The 19,307-nt window shown below is 40.5% G+C and overlaps 1 protein-coding gene across 1 annotated transcript; it reads right to left on the bottom strand.

The window, feature by feature from the left end:
• Positions 1–5,752: 5,752 nt before the first annotated feature.
• Positions 5,753–18,888, bottom strand: scara3 (scavenger receptor class A, member 3). Its single transcript, XM_035424223.1, has 7 exons — positions 18,312–18,888; positions 12,850–12,885; positions 12,366–12,410; positions 11,236–11,355; positions 9,603–9,683; positions 8,160–9,203; positions 5,753–8,063 (listed from the first exon to the last, which is right to left on the bottom strand). The coding sequence occupies exons 1-7, from the start codon at positions 18,316–18,318 to the stop codon at positions 7,627–7,629; spliced, it is 1,770 nt and encodes a 589-aa protein (XP_035280114.1). The 5' UTR covers positions 18,319–18,888; the 3' UTR covers positions 5,753–7,626.
• Positions 18,889–19,307: the final 419 nt, after the last annotated feature.

The following is a 19,307-nucleotide window of genomic DNA, read 5'->3' on the forward strand; positions in this document are numbered from 1 at the left end:
TGTGTTTGTGTGTGTGTGTGTTTGTGCGCACGTGTGTGTGTGTGCCAGTGAATGTGTGTGTGTGTGCGTACGTGTGTGTCAGTGTATGTGTCTGTGTGTGTGTGTATTATCTTGTCATAGTTCTCTTCCTGTGCCCTGTGTGTTACCCCTTAGGCCTACATGTGCAGCATCTGCCCCCTCCCCTCCCCCTGTCCCAATGTTACGGTTTAACAAATAAAGCAGCTGCCAACAATGTTTATTCAAGAGGGTATGTACAATCATTAATCATATAGTCACCTAGGGCAGGCCCCAGCCATCCATTTTAAAACCAAGGTGCACTAAAACTTTATGTAGTCCAAGTATCCAAATGAATGTTATGTGTCATGGCCTCTGTCACATTTTCATGGTAAATTAGCATGTTATTACTTAGCCTTGTTGCTGAATACAGCCTAAAAGTTCCATCAGGCTTTATTAGGCCGGTTTTCCTGTTTTTAGTTTTCAAGCCAAGCTTTTTTTGCACAGCACATCATCATTTGCTTTTTCAACTAATATTTTCCAATAAACACTGGTCTGTATTCATCAGTCATTTGACCTTAACGTTGACTTGCGAGTAAACTCAAGCATTAGAACTTTTCTTCTAATATAGCAGTTTAGTGAGTTAGTAATTGCAGAACTTGGCAATGTGTTTGTGATGAAAAGATTTGCAGTTGACTGTTAGTCAAAGTTTATTTTTGTGATACATTTATCATAACGGACAACATGTAACCTAATGGACAAATTGGACAAATATTGGACACTACTGCCAAAGAAAATTCATGTCCTTGTATACCTCTTCCCCTGCAAAGTCAAACATTACACAGATATGAACTTCTTAGATATGAACCCAAAAATATATGAAATGATGGATAAATGGTATATATCTTTCCATCAGTTCTCCTGGAGAAAAAAACTATTCATTGCTCTTATTTAAAAGAATTAAACCTCGTTGTAGGAAATGTAAGAATATACTCTTTAAAGAGAACATGGAGATATTCTCAGCTTCTATTGCTCAATTGATTTGGAAAAGTCCACAAAAGATAATGAATAGTGATGTTCCTTTCCTGCCTTGTAAGGAAGCTCAATGTACCTCTAAGATTGGTTTCCATCACTGGAAGATCCACTAACTAGTTTCTGTTCTTGAGTTCCACTGTAGTGAGAAGGAAGCCAGGGCAGATTGTTTGCTTTCACCTGACACATCATATCAAATATCAAATGCTATAATATTAATCTGCTATATGTGTAGCCTCTGGAATCAATGTCGCTATACAACCTGCTTTGGAGGTACTTGAGATTTTCTATAAGCATATATTCACTGTAAGTCACTCATTACTGTAAGTATTTAAAATACCCTTCATCGCACACAAAAAACAATCCAAATCAGGTCAGCGAAAAAAAACGTACATTGAAACTAAAAAAATATGAAAAAGTGAATTACCCCAGTGAGTGAACTACCCCTTTAAGCAGGCAAAATAAAAATGTGAATTTCACGATTGGTCATTAAATAAGATAAACAAGTCAGATAGACAAGTCTAATCCAATTAGGCAAGTCATGGCTTAATGCAAACAAGTCGAAAGTACAGTATGTAACATCCATGCCAAAATTTTAGCTAAGGGCAACAGCTCCAGGTAGACAACCTGTTCTTCTCCTTGACCCATTGAACTACAGTATGAATTCATGCTTAACATATGATCATGACAGTTATGAAAGCCATGTTACACGTAACATAACACCACAACGTGTCTCCATTTTTGTACTCATATTTTCAATGACATTGTGGACATTTTGGGAGGGGGGGCGGGGTGTTACCTTACAACAGATGTTTTATTAACTGAGGGAGTGAAAAAATACGCACATGAAATGTATTCCACCTGGAGAACGAAAACTTGGCGTTAGTTCCTTTCAGAACATCTGGCGCAGTTTATTCTGGCAAACATTGTGTTTTTCACGAGAGCGAAAACACAACGCCCTCTCACTTCACAGATTTCTTGCTTGAAACTCGAAAATAAGTACGTCAGGTACTTGCTCCTTTCCGTCAGGTACTTTCTCTTTTTGTATACATCATTTTTGGAAAATGTGTTTATTTATTTTTACTTGTACTTATATATTTTCAGAGTCAATCGGAAATACAACATATTTTTTGAGTTGGTATTGAACTGATCTTGCCTATTACAACTGGGAGAAATCCTGCAGGTGTGATATTATTCTAGCCATATCTAGTTTCACTTGGGAAATGACCTTCAAATTCAGTCTGCCTCTCTGGCCTCATGGCAATATGCTGAGCTGCACAGAAAACAAATGGTTAGCAGTTTTTTATTTCTTATTTTTAAAGCAGATAACTCAGCAGTATTTTACTACATGAAACCAAAAGTTCTGCAGAAAGAGCTGCCCAAAGAATACCACCATACTGTACCAACCCGAGAAACAAATATATCGAATAAAAACATTTAATTATAAGTTTATTTAAACATTTTAATTTATTGTGAGTTGCTTACTGTAGCATAATATTTAGAGCAGCTGTAGCATTATACTTATCTGGGCCTGTTATTTACTCTGGTGCATCAGTGCCTCTGGCATGCCTTCCAAACAAGCTGTTTACAGCTTTCCATAAAGTAAACTGTGTCGTCTGGGAGCCACTGTAAGTAAACCTGTCATTATTGCTATAATAACACTGCAATTACATGTTGCCTAATTGAAGAAGGGGTTCACAGGATACACAGTGAATTAAAAACCAAAAAGTCCTTACTCTTTCGGCTTTCCTACTGCTACACATTTGTCAATAATTTTAATATTGTAAAGGTCAAAGAGGTCATAGGTGGAAACGTGCATTCCATCTGGAATGGAATTCCACCTAGAAAAGAATACGCGGCACAGAATTACATAACAGGAAAAGTCAGTCAAAGCCCGGGATTCAAGCGACGTTCACCTGCTTGTGGAGTCAGTGTTTTTCTTGGCCCAGATGATTATCTATACAGCTTCACCTACCAGCTAGCGCCCCATAAATGTCTGTGAGCCAAGAAGCGTGACATTGTGTGGCATTAGGTCTTAAGGCCTGAGGCACATGTCTGCCAGCTGCAGACATGTGCCTCACTGCAGGTTTTTTCCCTCCTTAAAGCAAGCAACAGCCATGAGTTCTTAAATGACTGTGACGATCCACATGCTTGTTTTCATTGCCAGCAATGACCATGGGATGTAGCCCAGGCAACCAGACCACCAAGTTACTGTGAAGTTGTCAGAATGATTGTATAATAATACAATAGACGGCCATTTGGTCACTGGCATACAGAAATATGTAAACTTGAAATCCATCTCCAAAACCTACATTGCGTTTGTCAAGCTCAATCCATAGAAGTTTGAAATAAAAGCGCTAATGAACTGAGAAAACATGATAGCATTGCAGAGACAAGCTCCAATATAAAAACTCTAATTAAAAGCCATGTCCCATCTGCGAAGACTTATTTAATGTCATTTGACTTTATTCGACTTTACTGTCTCAACATCTTAGTATGAATCAAAATTTTATTAGGTTCCCTACAAAAGTCCGTTTTTAAATTACTCTGATTCATAATCCACTGAACAAACCGCAGGGCTGCTTACACACCATGTGTGCCGTGTTTCAGTTCAAAGTATCCAAAGTCTAATCCATTTTTCTTCAATAAAAAATCTTGCCACACGTCAGCATCTTCAAAACAGGCCGACCTCTGTTTTGCAGATCTGTGCGATGTGCTTACATTTTCTCAGAATTTACCTCAGGACAGAGCTCTTCATGTGGAACTTAATAGTCGCTAGATGCCAAGGGAAAACATGGAAACATATTGCTTTTGAGAGAGAGTCAGAACAGGAGAGTCATATAAAGAATAAGACAATCAACATAAATGTAACAGTGAGCTAAACTCCAAGATGTGCAAGAAAGTGTCATCTGAAGATTGAAAAACAAACAAACCAAAAAATCGAACACCAAAAACACCTCATTTTTAAAAGATTCCTGACTAATTCAATGTGACATCAATGCACATTCTGAAAACAGTATCTGTGTGTAAATCTAGTATAACCCATAGCATCAGTAATACCCTAGTAACAACACAGTTCATCTGGAAACATCTTTGTTTTTTGGACATTCCCATTTCCCACGGACATTTATGGTCTGTCATGACAGACGTTAAAATGTGTAACATGCCTGTGAAATCATTTGTATTGGGGCATGCAGAAACCTCTTGAGGGGAAGGTGCTCAAAGTGAGAAATGGGCACACAAAAATAGAAAAACTGTTTTTACGACACCCACTTATTGTACAGAATATATTTTATGAAAACGAATGAATGAAAATTAATGACAGCAACAACTACACAAAAAATATAAACAAAAAAATTTATCAAACCAATGGGGCACATTGAGCACTTGGGGCAAAAGAGGCAGGGGCTCAGACACCCATATACCCACCCATCCCCCTCCCCCTGCCCTTGCCCCCCCCCCAGCCCCCGCCCCCCGGCATGTGCCTGCTCTGCACAATATCTTCTATTGACAATTTAGTTTGTTTAGAGGATCAGTGTCGATGCAATTCAAAGTTTATTTCTTTGGTTGCCCAGTGGTGCCACAAAGAAATTCACGACAGACTAAACACTGAATACAAACAAGTGGCAGAGCCAGACAAAAGGCTACTTGAAGGGCTTTGTATCCCATATTATTATAATGTTCATCTGAATAAACATCAGAGCATGTATTACGGGCTCCACACGGTCTGTCTACGACCGTTCTCTCTGCCGCAGTGCGCTATTGGTAATGATGTCTCAAGTGAAAAGCACTGGAATCACGTTCACACAGGGAATGGCTATGCGATGTATTGGCTGGCACTCCCTTGGCTGTGGTTTGAAAAAGCTGCTGGAGGTCAAATATCTTTCTGCGGCTTTCTTCACCACACAGGCCATTATTACATGAAAGGAGGTCTTAATGTTAGACGTCTTGGTATGGAAATCAAGCACGTCTTCTCGTATTTCAAGTACAAAGGCTTTCATCTTTCATCTTTGGAACAGCAACCATTTCTGATTTCTTCCATCTTAAACTGCGATTTCATCATTAGTGGAAAGACATAATACTGTGGAAAGACACGAGCCACACATCAGAGCACAGAGACATTTAATATTGGGTTGTTTCCTGAACTTTGACATGGTTGAGGACATTGCAGTTGTAGATGTGCTCCTCTGTAGCCCACTTTCAGTCACTGAGAGGCCTAAGCCAGTTGCTCATGCATGATAGATTGGAGCATCTGCTGTATCCATGACAACCGATAGTCCTACTTGTAAAAAATAGCCTAAATCCATTACTTGGTTCCCGAAAAGGCACTGTTAAGCACCTGGAGCCATGGCTGTCCAGAATGTTACACACGACAGGAGTTAAAGCAATTATATATGCTCTATGCATCTGTACATATTTCTGCTCATGTAAAGAAAAAAAAAATCTAAAATTCCTAAATGCTGACTGATATCATTTTAAAATACATCAAGATGACAAAGTGAAAGAGGCAGAAGGCATTTATAAAAGCATGCACTGTAAAATGAAATAACAAATGAGTAAAACAGAGAGAAATCTGTGTTTCATTATAACCCCGTACAGCTCGATCACAGGGGAAAGAGGCTGCAGTTTTTCAGTGTTTTCAATTAATCATAATCCAGCTCTCCATGGTGAAAAAACATCATATTCCCCTGGAACAGCAAAGCTCCACTCCTTTTTCCTTTTAGGAAATTGGTCTCTTTTAATTCATTCAATTAACAGAATGCAATTTTTCTGACAAGCAATTTCCTGTAATCTTCTATTTTGTGAAGCACCTGGAATAAATACAGCTAGGAAAACAAACGATTGAACTTGGAATCAAGTCATAATTACCACTGTATCCAGAATAACATTACTAACATTATGTTTAACTATAATACAGCATTTTTATTTATGTTTATTTAAATCATTGACATTAACATTGACACATTGACATTTACACAGGATGAAGTAGTTTGTCTGCTGCAATTTATGTTAAAAAAAGCTATCAAAACCAGAATTCTTTTAAATATAAAAGATTTCACACAATACAGTTTACTAGATTTGCCGATCATGATCCTCGCTCCTTGGCCATGATTCATGTTCTTATAAAGTATTTACTGTAACCTCAGTTTATTCATAAAGTAGTTACTTAATAGATAACAATGCAGAGGTCCAAAGACTTTTGTGCTTTGCACGAATTCTAGATCATTATCTGTTTATGGATGTACAATGCAGACATGAGAATAACTGAATTTATTGAACATTATGCAAACCAGTTGCACTTTACAGAGAAACACATCCACATCACATTTCATTCTGGCGTTTTATTCCTATTTGTATTTGTTATATATTTTATTGACACCTAGATTTGTTGCAAAAAATATAACGATCGATCGTATAATATCCTTGAGTAAGTGCAAAAAGATTTTTATTAATGATTGCAAAGAGGCCTTTGACATTTTGACTGAGGCTGAGTTCCCATACTGTAGCTATGCACTTCTTAGAAGTTTTATAAAAAGACCCTAATGAATTGAAAATATAGACAAAACAACCATGAAAACATTATATACACTTGAAAGGTATTGGAGTACACAATAATCAAACCCCAAAGTAACAACATTTGACTATAATGTATATTTGGCTAACAAATGGTTATTATTCCTAAGAAGTTTATTCTGTGTCACTGAATACAGATTAGTCACGGTACTTTTTGTACCAAACCCTGTAAAGTACTATTTATTCATTTCATAAACACCAGATATCCTGTTTCGAGCCACATGGTATAAATTTCTCTTTGAATCCAACTGGAGCCATCAGAGGTCAAAATGTAAATCGCTTCCTAATTTAGTTCATTAATTCAGAGTACCTGCTCTGAAACATTTGTAAAACATCAAATGGAATATATACCCTGGGGTACAGAACACACTGTCATAGGCACTAAATTGGCATCAAAGTCATGTGTCAAAGGATATCCTTACAAACAATAAAAAAAACAAACCAATATTTATCGGTTCCTTTATTTTTGAAAAGTGCACAATGTTTCTGTAAACTGAAACCTTTATAAAACACCCATGCATGTGCTTCGTGGCCTCTTCAAATCTTTGATTTACTGCAGTGACAGATTACTTATTTACATAGCATCTAGCAGGGGTCAATTCAGTGGCTAGGATAAGGCATGGCTTTAGTTAAGTTGCAACTGGCTTGCCTTGTGTATTCGATCTTCTCTGTTTCTTGTTCATTTAGTTTCTTCCCCAAAATGACCCGATAGTCTCAATGTTTGTCCTGAACATTCTTTCAGTTGAAATTACAACACAGAAATCATTTTTTTCTTTCCTTTGAACCTTCTGAATGGAAGCCATATTTACTACCTCAGGGTCAGGAGTTACCAGTTCGAGTAACTGTTAAGGACAAGGTTAAGGACAAGGTGGCGTGAGTGTGACAGATTGAATGTGAATGTTTCCAGTCGATATTCCACACTACAAACAACCACGATTCTCCCTGGTGCAAGAATGAGGATGCAGGGCATCACGCAAGGCGAATGCTTGCTCCTTGTGGCTTCTGACAAGGGAGATGTGGTCCAGTTCAAGGGTTTGGAGGTGACTCCCCTGGGAGCCCTGGAGGACCAGGAGGACCAGGTGGGCCAACTAGGCCAGGAATTCCTCTGAGTCCAGGTAGTCCGGGTATTCCTGGGAGTCCTGGCTGTCCCTGTATTCCCACTGGCCCTTCGGGGCCAGGCAATCCATCCTTACCCAAAACTCCCATATCACCTTTCTGACCTTTTTCCCCCCGAGGACCTGGCTGCCCATAAGATCCCTTGGCTCCTCTAAGGCCCACGCTGCCTTTAGGCCCGGAGGGTCCCGATGGGCCTGGAGCTCCCTTTGGACCGATAAAACCTTTTTCACCTTGGGTCCCGCGGGTCCCCAAAAGTCCTCGGTCCCCTTTGCTTCCAGTCAAGCCAACAGGTCCCTTGGCTCCACTTTCTCCCCTGTTTCCTTTTTGACCCGGAGGCCCAGGAGCACCTGCATAAGAAGTAAGAAAGAGACTTACAGTGAGTACAAGTTTAAAGTCTGAACAAAATGCACTTGTGTGCAGCATGGAAACCTTTAATCAGTTACCTTTCAAAATGGTGAAGTTCTGAATGAGCTGAGCATGGTGAGTGTCCACCAGCTTCATTTCCTCCATGACCATGGAGATGTTCCTCACGTCAACGTCCACCCGCATGCTAAGCAGCATGTACTGCTGTCGAAGGTTCTCGGCGAGGTGTAGGAGCAGCACGGCTGTGCTGTTGAGGCCGTGCAGGTCCTCCGTGTGGCTTCCCAGGCGGGACTGGCAGGAGGAGCTCTCTATGTTGATGTACTTGTACATGCTCTGCACGTGGTTGACCGTGGCGTTGATGCTGGAGGAGATGGTGTCGATCTCCAGCTCGAGAGAGTTCATCCTGGCCTCCAGCGTCACAAATCTTTCGCCCGTCCTGTTCTCGTAGTACTTGGAGTGGTACCTGAGGTCGTGCATGTTCTCTTCGTGCTCGTCCATGAAGGAGGTCACGTTGTCAAGCTGCATCTGCAAGCTCATGACCTGCAGGGTGAGATCGTGCACCATCTCAGAGCTCATGCTGATTCTCTGGTGTGTGGCGGAAATGCCACTTTGGATACTTCTGACGGCTTGACTGGTGATGCTCGAGTTGGACTTTAGAGATCCCAGCACCTTGCTGTAGTTCTGCCAGTCCGTTGTAATTTTTTGCAGAACCATAGTTTCTTCATCTGCCTTCCTCTGAAGCGTGTCCATCCATACTGCATTGAGGGCCACGGTGGTGTTGACCGTTTGGACGGTAGCTTTCAGGTCATACTGATCTTGAACAACAGACTTCATGGCCTCGTCGGATTCGGTGATGACTACCTTCCAGCCATTTACTTGGTCTAAATATCTCTCCAAGGATTGATTGATCAGCATAATGGCCATGGAAGAAGTCTGAATGTCCCGTGTCATTCGGCTGCTGGAGGCGCGTAGACCCTGCTGTGTTTCGGAGGCTTGGTGCAATGCCTGCTCTTGACCCAGAATCATTTTTTGAATTTCTTCAAACTCTTTTTTCAGCCTGGTGATTTCCTCCCCCAAGTGGGTGATATCGAAACAGTCCGAGCAGTTGCTTGTAGAACTCAGATCTACAAGGCGGACAACAAAATTAGCCAAAACATACTAATTCAGAAACCTGCCCCAGAGTATCCAGTCGCATAAGTATTTCAGAGGGAAAAAAGATCCAAGCAGCTATTCACTGTTAAAGACAAAGTGATGTCATGTGAAATATTTCACACTCAGGACATCCAAGAGGATGCGTCCGTGAGGTCATGAACTATGAATAACATTTTTCCATTTTTATTTTACTGTGCACCTGATAGTCTAGCAGCCACATTACACTTGGGGAGAGCAAAAAAACAGCTTTTTTGCCACTGATTAATATTGAACTTTTCATTACTTTAAGGCTTGTTTTACTAGCTGTACATGTTCTGTTGTACTCAAAGACATATAGAGTGCGTATGTAATATGAAAAATTATTCTACTACCTTGTATACTTTCCTGGACCTTGATGATCTTTTTGTGATAAAATGTTTCCTCTTCTGATAAGTAGTCAACCTTTCTAAATACTGAAAAAAAAAACAGAGAGGTTCATGTAAGTGACTGCGGTGTCAGACCTTGTGATGTGTCATACATGATTTTCCGGGCAATGATTTAATTTCTGAAGACATGGGTAGACAATATTAATGTGGCCCTGAATGCATGTGTGACACAATAGACTGAGTCTATGTCATAATGGATAAGGCAGGCTTTCACGTGTCTTTGTAGGCCAGCTGTCCTTGATAAGAATAATTCCATAGGTACGTGCCACCTAGCACCTACAGTTATGAAGGTACACTGATTTCAACTCATGGTACACTATGAAATCACAGCAGTACACTATGAGGTGTACTGACCACAATGCTCATAAAAGCCAACAACATGTATTCTGTTTAGTGTAAAAGCTGCTTGAGATAACTAGAAGCTAGCTTGAATCTATCTCATGTAATATTTATCTTAAACCTGATTGTTATATAACGGGACATTTTTGGGAAATTGTTTTGGAGAATGTAAAACAGATGTGTGAAATGACATGGAAATTTCAGCAAACCAAATATTTATGAGACCACTCAATCCACTTTTTTGGGAGGCGTGCTTTGTGACCAACCAAATATTTCAGAATTCCACAATTTATGGTTTGTGCTGGTTCGTTTTTGTTTTGTTTTGCCCCAATATCGCTGCTTTGTGCACTGACAAAACAGAAACTGGGTCCCTGGTCTGGCAATAAAACCCAAAGGGTCTGCAGAACTAGGATATTAAACCTTGAATAAATGCTGAGTTCAGACCTGTCTTCAGCATGGATTTATTTCTCTAAAACAGTGGAACAAAAGTGAAATGTTCTCACTGGTTGTATGCGCTCACAAATTCATCTGGTAAGACTAAGCGAATAACTTTTGCTTTCTGCTAACCACCTCTTTGTGAATTAAGTACTTCTCAGGATAAACGTGCAAAGTGATCGTGCTAACCGCTTCGTTGCGAATGAAGTACCTCTAAGGCTTAGCATGTAAAGTGCTCATCCACCAGCAGAGCTACTGTATTTCAGTGGATCACACTAAGTCAAGCAAAGATACCATACTGATTGGAAAGATACGGCATCAAAGGTGGCCTGGAAGGTTTCATATATACTACCTTTTGGCCAACTTCCTGGCACCGCACTGGGCCCCTGTGTCACACCTAGTCCTAAACCCGGGAGTCCTGGTAGTAATTTTTTCCCACATGTTTTATTTGAACCAAAATTAAGAGGTGTAAATTTGCACCTCCAGAACTGTAGGGCAAGATTCCAACAACAAGAAGATTTCCCAGACTACCCCCCCCCCCCCCGACCCCATAAAAAAATCCCTTACATTCCCTTTCATTCCTCTGTCCTTCATTGGATTTAGTTCACTGTTGGATTCTTGCAGGTGTTCCTACTGCACGTAGCCTAAATTGCTGCATACAGAATTGTTATCGCGCTGTACTCTGTGGGTCCGCGTGCAACAGATGTTACTAAGGGGGACATAAATTGTCTGGCAGAGGCGAAGTCGTGAAACAAATCGTAAACAGGCCGGAGTGGTGTGAAGGTTCACTGCAGAGGAGGCTCACCTAATGACGCCAGGATGGCGACCGCTATGATAAGGAAGGCGAGAAAGCCGTAGAGCACTTTGACGGCCAGCTGGAGGGAGTGGGCCTGCTGGCACTTAACGCAGCCGCCCCGCGTCCTTCCTGCGAACACAACACAGCCCTCTCTGTCACACGGGGGTCAGGGGAGTAGAGCAGTGAGAGAAATGCATGCTGGGATCCTGATACTATCAAATGTACATTACCTAGAATGGAATCTCTGATCCAGAGTGAGCCAACAATGTTAAGTGCAGCTGTGTGTCATGGGCAATATTTGCTTGTGGCTGCCAGACAAACTAGCGAATTACAGTGAGTAAGGTAAATGCACATGAATACAAACAAACATACATGCTCACAGTTAAAGACAGGCGGACACAGACCCCGTCCCCCACATGCACACAATTTCTTTCCACTAATTTTGAATCATTTCATACACAGAGAGAAAGGACAAGTTTTGTGTTCTAGAAATGCTAAATTTCATGTGAATAGTTGCATTCGAGAGGATGATCGTAAACGCCTTGTCGGAAGACATAATATTTAAGGGTCTGGTCCTTATTTCCTTGAAGGCCATCCAATGCTATTACTTTGCAGACAAGTATTTTATTAGGACCTGTATAATTTCTCAAAGGTCAAAATACATAATTGGAAAAACATGACCATGTCTACCCTAGCTCCTGGGAACTGTGGGAAATCGGTTTTGTAGGGGTTAGTATTCATTTAAAGCACAACTGCTCCAAATGTTGAGCACTGCCAGATCTTAACAGCCCAGTGAACATTTTTGTGAATATTTAGAGAAAATTTGGTGAAACGCTGTCTAGACGTTCAGGTGAAAACCTGGCTACATTTGGTTGAAAAGTGAAAGCTTCCAGCCGACTAGGACGTAGCCAGGCTATACCCGGGTAAAGCCTGAGCTATACTGAGGTTAACCCAGTCTGTTTATGTCAAAATGTCACCCAACATAGATTTCCACCCCTCTAGACGTCTAGATTCTGGGTTTGCTCACTGGGAGGCTCTGGGCCACAGGCCACAGTTCAAAAACTGGACCCATACATTCAAAAGAGAATGAATACATTGTGCAATGCCCAGATAGACCAGCCTGAAAGATGTTTCCTCACCTCTAAAAGAGGGCATTTCTTCCTCTTCTCCTGTAAGATCCTCCTCTGCAAAACAAAGCGAGAGACTGAATAAGAAAATGAAGGCAGTTGCTTTATCATATAGCCATGGTAATGCCTAGAAATATATTGTTACATAAAATATGTTTCTCATTTCTACAATATCTTTCATTGTCGCAGGAGTAAATTATGGCTCTAGGGTACACCTGGTCAAAAGAGAACAACGTTTCACTTTACGAATGCGATCTGAATCTGTAACTATGCTGGTATTTATCTCAAGAACTGGAGTACTGTTGGAACAACTCTATACAAACACACTTAAACACACAAACAAATCTCATGTCCGTATGAGCAGAAAGCGTGGGAAAAGGATGCGTTACATAATCAGCAAAAGGAGAATAATATTTATTTTAAATCTAGAAATACCATCTCCAACAGTCTACACATCAATGAGAGCAAAAAGCAGAATCTGTAAGTCTTTTCCTACCTTTAAAGAGCTGATTTTCATATCCACAAAAGTTCTCTGAAAAAACGAAACAGAAAACATTTGCATAATGAACAAATTAATCAAGGGTGATGGAATAAAATACACAGCTAGGGAAACACTCCAGTTGTATTACCAAGATCATAAATCACTAAGAGACTTGTAATACAATAACCTTGCCTGTCCCAGCAAATGCATTACTCTCAAACCAAGAGACACAAAGCATGCAATGCAGGAGACGTCTTTCAAGCGTGAAGTCATTTTTTTGGCCCAGCTCTAAGATTGACATAATTACAAGGATCAGAGAATAATATTTTACTCCTTTTCCTGGAAAGAGCCCAATGGAATGGATGTGTATGCAGTCAGATAAATGGTCCCTTGGTAACTGCATATGAATTTCTGGAGGCTGGTGCTGTAAGTCTGCTATCAGGCACCCACGACTGGTTCCAGTTCTTTATGACAGGAGGTCCAGAGGAACACTTAGCAGACTGGCTCCACGGAGTCATGGGGGAATCAAATTTGGATTATACCTTGGAACGGGTTCAACAATAACAGCTCTTACAATGACCACTTTAACCCCAATCAATGCTTTCATGAGCTTATTTGTGAAGAATTCTGGAATTATATCAAGAACCTTTCTTTCTTGAGAGAAGTACCGTGCCATAAACATTTAGCATTTCGTAATACTCTCTACCGATTCCATGATGTAATCACTCGTTAAGTCCCTACTTGTACTTCTGTATTATGCTACAATGTGCCTCTGAGGCAAATAGCAGCTAGCTTTGTGAAATAAAAATTATGTCTCTGTCAAATTTTTTATTTCTCTGCATTGGCATAGTTAAGACAGGACCGGACCATGACATCAACCAAAGGCTGCTAAATGCAATGCATGCTCCAAAGATCCTTGACCTTTTTTAATGCTCTTATTTATTGTTCCCAACGCTGGTGCGTTATTAAAAATAAACATCTTCTTGCCACATTATTTTCTTGATTCACACAAAAAGTGATCATAAAAATGTTTTTTTTTAATGATAAAACATACATGCGAGCACATGGGTAGGCACAAGCTTGCTTGTGCTCACACGAACACACAGGTCTTTTTTGCATTTACTGTCATCATTTGATTATGCTCACTCAGAAGAAGCTGCATCACCAACGGTCAAAGGAGGATGACTCAAAGCCCTTCTCTCTCTAAAAAAAAAATTCCTTTATAGAAACAAATTCTCCTCTTAACTACAATAAAATGTTCCAACATACCTCTACTTTTCCAACCGAATCCACCTGGGCTCGCATATGTTATTGCAGCCGGAAAGAGCAATATTCTTAACTCGGAGGTGAGGATATTTATGCACGCTCTCTGAGAGGGCAGAGTCAGGCTTGAGAAGCCAGTCTGAAAGAGTACGGGGCCAGGCATGAGGTGTTGGAATGCGAGTCTACAAACTCCATCTGTAGCTGATCTGCTGCTCAGAATTTGACTCTCCCAGCCAGACACGCAGGTGGCTTGCAACAGCAGGCCCGAGCCTGGACCCTGGCTCGACGTAGACTGTTAGGGAGGTAGAGGAGGCGGGGGACCCTCCTGTCTGGCTGTTTACTCACCTTCAAACAGGCCCCTCGTGGCAGACAGGAAACTGACATTACTGTTGCCAGGCCAACACAACTGTCTGAACATGGCAATGCAAAGGGGACCTAAGACTGTTTTTCAAATTGAATTTTTTTCAAATGCATTTGAAAGTAAAAGTAGCATTTTCTTTCAGGTTTAAAAAGAAAAAGACAGGCCTGTGTTCAATCAACATTTGTCCTTAACTGTGGAAGAGATCAAACAGATGTGGGCATTAGATGCTTCATTTGCAAACTCAGTTTGGTGAGTTAGTTTTAGTGATTGCTTTGTGAATAAAAATAATAATTATTGCTTTTAATTGTTAAGGACAGAGCTGATTGAATCGCATCCTTAATCTTAAACATGATACATTTTTTTCTATTCAAAATGAGACTTTTATCAAAACCAAACATTTTATGTGCCAAGAATCCTCTTATCTCTACCTTTTGTTGCATATTGCAATAATGGAAGCAATCCTTTGACAGTCTACCATGGTACAGAACACACATGTTTTGGCATATAGAGGTCTTTAGCACTTACTGGAAACAGCTGTGGTATATCTCTCATCTTACTTATCTATTGGGAAGGCACCCCGTGGTAAAATCATGTACATACATTTGATTATTTCAGAGAGCTTTCAGAGCTTTTGTCTTCAAATTGGCAAAGAACAAGGTGGAATTAAATTATAATGCCATTTTTCATACATTATGTAAGCTGTAAGCTTCACAAAATCACGAGTCATCATCATATTCCAGTTCAGCCAACTGGGACCTTGTGTTGAAATCTCGTGTCACACTGTAAATATACTCAGAAAATGTTTAAACCCAGACCATAAACTTAGAGCATGCAAGGGTAACAATGGTGACAGATGTGTTTTTTCACTGTGCAACACGAGCTGTGAAAGGACTCAAACATGCAAGTTTGAGAACGTAAGGAGATCTGACTGAGAATGAAAAGTGCCAATAATATCCATCTGTGTCCACTTCCTGTTTTGACAGTACACCGCCACCCATCCAAACAAAGCTACAGCTCAGCTAAAATGGCTCATTTGAGCACAAAAGACCATCAATTGTGTTTCAGCCTACCTTTAGGATCTACTCAACACAGCAAATGATTGTAACTACATCCATATGTGAACACCACAAGGAAAACTGCTGATTAGCATTTTTTTTATCAGTAAGAGGAGCTGGCCAAATTTATAAGTTTCACTTTTGTAAATAATGAAAGGTAAGGGATAATCATCGCTAAAGTCTAGCCTCAGTGTAGCAGACAAAGTTGATGAATGCATGCAGTTTTGGAGTCAGGGGGTTTCTACATTTTTGTAGAATGTGTAGTGAAAATGGGACCAACTCTGGAGTAGTCAGTTTAGCAAAAATGCCTTCTATGAATACGAGTCAACCAAAGACAAGACCACGGACCGACCTGTACTTCCTCTTTTGCCAAGGAAAACTGTGCAGGAAAACTGTGTTTGACGTTGGATTTATAATTAAATCACTTGGTATGACGACTTTCCTGCTGGAGATTTCTAAATGTTGGACAATGGTTAGTCTGTCTCAGTGTTTGCTTGATTAATCTCCTGAGCCAACCCTAATGATGGCATTTTAATGGAAACGTTTAGGAAGTATGGCAGAGGCTCCAGGAAGTTCACCTTCTCCATGTTCAGCTGATGGATCGAGGTAATCATGGGAAACCTTGGTAGACAGGTGTTGAACTGAGCCTGGGAAGTGTGATGGACCATTGCAATGTTAAGCTCTGCATTTGGTAGAACTAGCTGGTAACGGCTTTCCACTAAAACTCATTGTGATGGAACAAGACCAGGTCAAAACCTAGTATATGGTTGGACCGCGTATGGGTGTGCAAAATTGTGGCCAATTTGGTATGGTGTAACACACTTCATCCGGCCGTCCAATGGTGTAACTTCATAACTCGGCCGACCAATGGTGTAACTTCATCACTCAGTCACAGACATTCGCGTTTATAGGGCTGGCCCCGCTGTTGCAGTCCAGCCAAAAATACTCCACAGGCATCCCCCATACCCATCACACAGGAGATGTTCTCAAGAGACACTGCTGCCTGAATTGTGAACAAATAATATTGTTGTTCTGAGAGCGGTAGATTTTAGGTTTTGGCTGCAGGAAGTCTCAGATCACTGCAATACAGACTGTGAGTCTGAACTCTGAATGACATTTGAACAAGAGGACAAAAACCTCATATTCCGACTCGAGGAAATCCACAGTATTTGTCTAATGTTTGCTGTTGTTGACCCCCGATCTGCTGTGAAGGAAGTACATGTTCCGTGAATTTGTTTGGTTTTCCCTGATCTTTTTTGTTGACCCTTAATAGCTTCTGGACTTTATAAGACGACTTCAGTTTTCGTATCGTTTTATTTTTTTCCCTTGGCAGGATAACGTGTAAACTGTCTACGGCCATTCACTGTCTAATTCCAGTGTAAAACAGACATAACAAAAATAGGAATGCAATAAATTACATCCAAACCATAAGTAACAAAGACATTCATTCATAGGGCAAGAACAATCCTTTAAAAAATGGCTGTGTTCCATTTGTAATAAAGTAGACTGCCTTCATCCTCAAGGTTATTTGAGATTAGAATGCAAAACCCTGTCTGAAGCATATATTAAATTTGGAACATTCGAAAGCCAAAGGAAACCCCAACCGTATGTAATAAAGACAAGCGGCCTTGAATTCCAGCTGAGGTTCAACTGTTTTAAATACACTTATGCGGGAATGTGCGGTTCCAATCAAAGTGGTGTCAAGCCAAGGAATGTGTTGATCACGCCTTCCTTACTCTGAAGCTATAGAGTACTCATTTTAGGCCTTCCTATGGTGTGGTTCTGTGGTGAAACCAGAGTTTCGACGTGAAATAAAACCATTCGCAACCCTCTTACTGTCACATGCAATGCAACCTAAGCACCTCCTGGTTAGAGTCATAAAAACATGTCTGATTCGTTTTGTTGACCATAATGTCTGACTTACTCTTCTTGCTATCCTTTTTTTAAAGTGATGTTCATTTTGTGATTTCCTTGCATTCTCGGGAAGACAAAATTACACAAATGGTAATCTATTTGTACTCGCTGGTCCTGTAAAGACACTTAACCAATTTGTGGTTCTATACTGTATGTACCTCTGATGTTTTTATTTGACACAAATGAATTGGATGTCATCAAACTGGTCTCTGCCTGTGATTTTTTTAAAGTACACTACTGTATCTCAGCCACACACCTGCTGCTTATAACAATGAAGTCAACCTAATTCCTTTACTTTATACTCTAGGAGTGTATTGGGGTTTCCCTGAAAAAAAGAAGTCTTTAGGAAACACTTTCAAGCTTAAAAACAGTTGATTTTTACTCAGGAATGAAGGGACCCCATACCTGTGACTGTTCTGCATAAATACTTTAACATTTTGCAACAGCAACTGCTGCAGCTAGTGCCACATGTCGCTGCAGACTAGTTCGTTCCCTGGGGGTCGATTAATGTTTCTGTACCTATAAGTCATTCAATGTTCATTAAATTACAGGATTTAATTCTATCAATTTGATGTGATACCTATAATCTAATTTAAGGTAACCCAAAGCAAATGTATGCTTTGTGTAACTGACATTCTTAACCAGGAAGGTTTCATATTAAAGTACAGGATGTCTCATGTCCAAAATCAATAAACCAACGTTTTTCCTGGATTCTCAGTGGTACACTTTTAAAAGGGAGCTGTCTGCACGTTTATGTGCATGTGCACCCTCATGTTCTGTAGATCATATACATTTCCTCTCGTGGCAAAAGAGGAGTTTTCAGTCAAATGTATCACTTGGATTCTAGATAATGCACAAAGTCAACCAAAAGACAATAGCCTTACCTTTCATGATGTGACTTCAAAACAACTTTTTTCAGACGTAAAATATACCTAGGATGAACAGAGGAGTCCCCCTTCAAAATATCTTCTTGACTGAAGTAAAAGTCCCAACACCAAATGTAACAGGACAGTTGTTTAGCATCCGACTCATCTGGTGTAGCTTACAGTGAACACGCACATCCATAAGCATGGGTTCTCGCTTGCGGGATGTTTATAATGTTCAGGCAACTGACTCCCAAGTTTGCGTTTACAAAAAAAACATATTTTCAAAAAGTTACCCACTAATTGCTCTCGGTCTTGTGTCCGTCTCTCTGTGAATATGCATTCCTCAAAGCCCACGGGCACTTTCAGCAGCGAACCCCGACTTGATCTTCAGCGTGCATAAACTTCGACTGCAAAACAAAAACACACACACACATCCGCAACCGGGCTACATACTACTTTCCCACTGTAATGGGCAAACTGTCCATTCTGCCTCTCCCATATACAGCACGAAGAAAATGATACCTTGGACAGTAACCATGTGCAGCCAGGGGGGAAACACGACATGGACAAGAGAGGCAGAGAGAGAGAGAGAGAGAGAGAGGGAGGGAAATAGGGAGGGGGCGATCGGGTGTTGTAGCAAGTCAGCACTTTGACTGTCGCTAATTGCTAACAAATGTCCAAATCCATTCGACGGGAAGAACACCTTCAGCTTCTGTGATATCTGCAATCCAAAATAATACAACAGTAGCTTATACAACGGCGATTTGCTGAGCGCCAGTCGTTTAACCCTACCTCGCGATTGCTGTTAATGTACCGATTTATTTAGCTATTTTTAATTCGTTTATTATTCATTATTGCTTTAAAGATCAGACCAGAGGGACACAGAACAGTAGCTTCCAATTGATTGAGTGCCATTAACCAGTAGATTAGGTAGGTTGGATATTTTAAAGCATTGCGAGATTAGTAGGGCCTACTTAATTACAGTAGGCTATTACTCGCTAATAGCTAGGCCTA

This window comes from Anguilla anguilla, chromosome 6 (assembly GCF_013347855.1).
Source record: "Anguilla anguilla isolate fAngAng1 chromosome 6, fAngAng1.pri, whole genome shotgun sequence".
Taxonomy (NCBI): Eukaryota; Metazoa; Chordata; class Actinopteri; order Anguilliformes; family Anguillidae; genus Anguilla; species Anguilla anguilla.

Bases quoted from the DNA above. Each gene is read 5' to 3' on its own strand.
- scara3 (XM_035424223.1), bottom strand. The intron at 9,684-11,235 runs GTGAGCCTCCTC...TTTTTTTTTCAG, and splicing joins CGCCATCCTGGCGTCATTAG to TATTTAGAAAGGTTGACTAC. The intron at 9,204-9,602 runs GTAGTAGAATAA...TCCGCCTTGTAG, and splicing joins GGTCCAGGAAAGTATACAAG to ATCTGAGTTCTACAAGCAAC.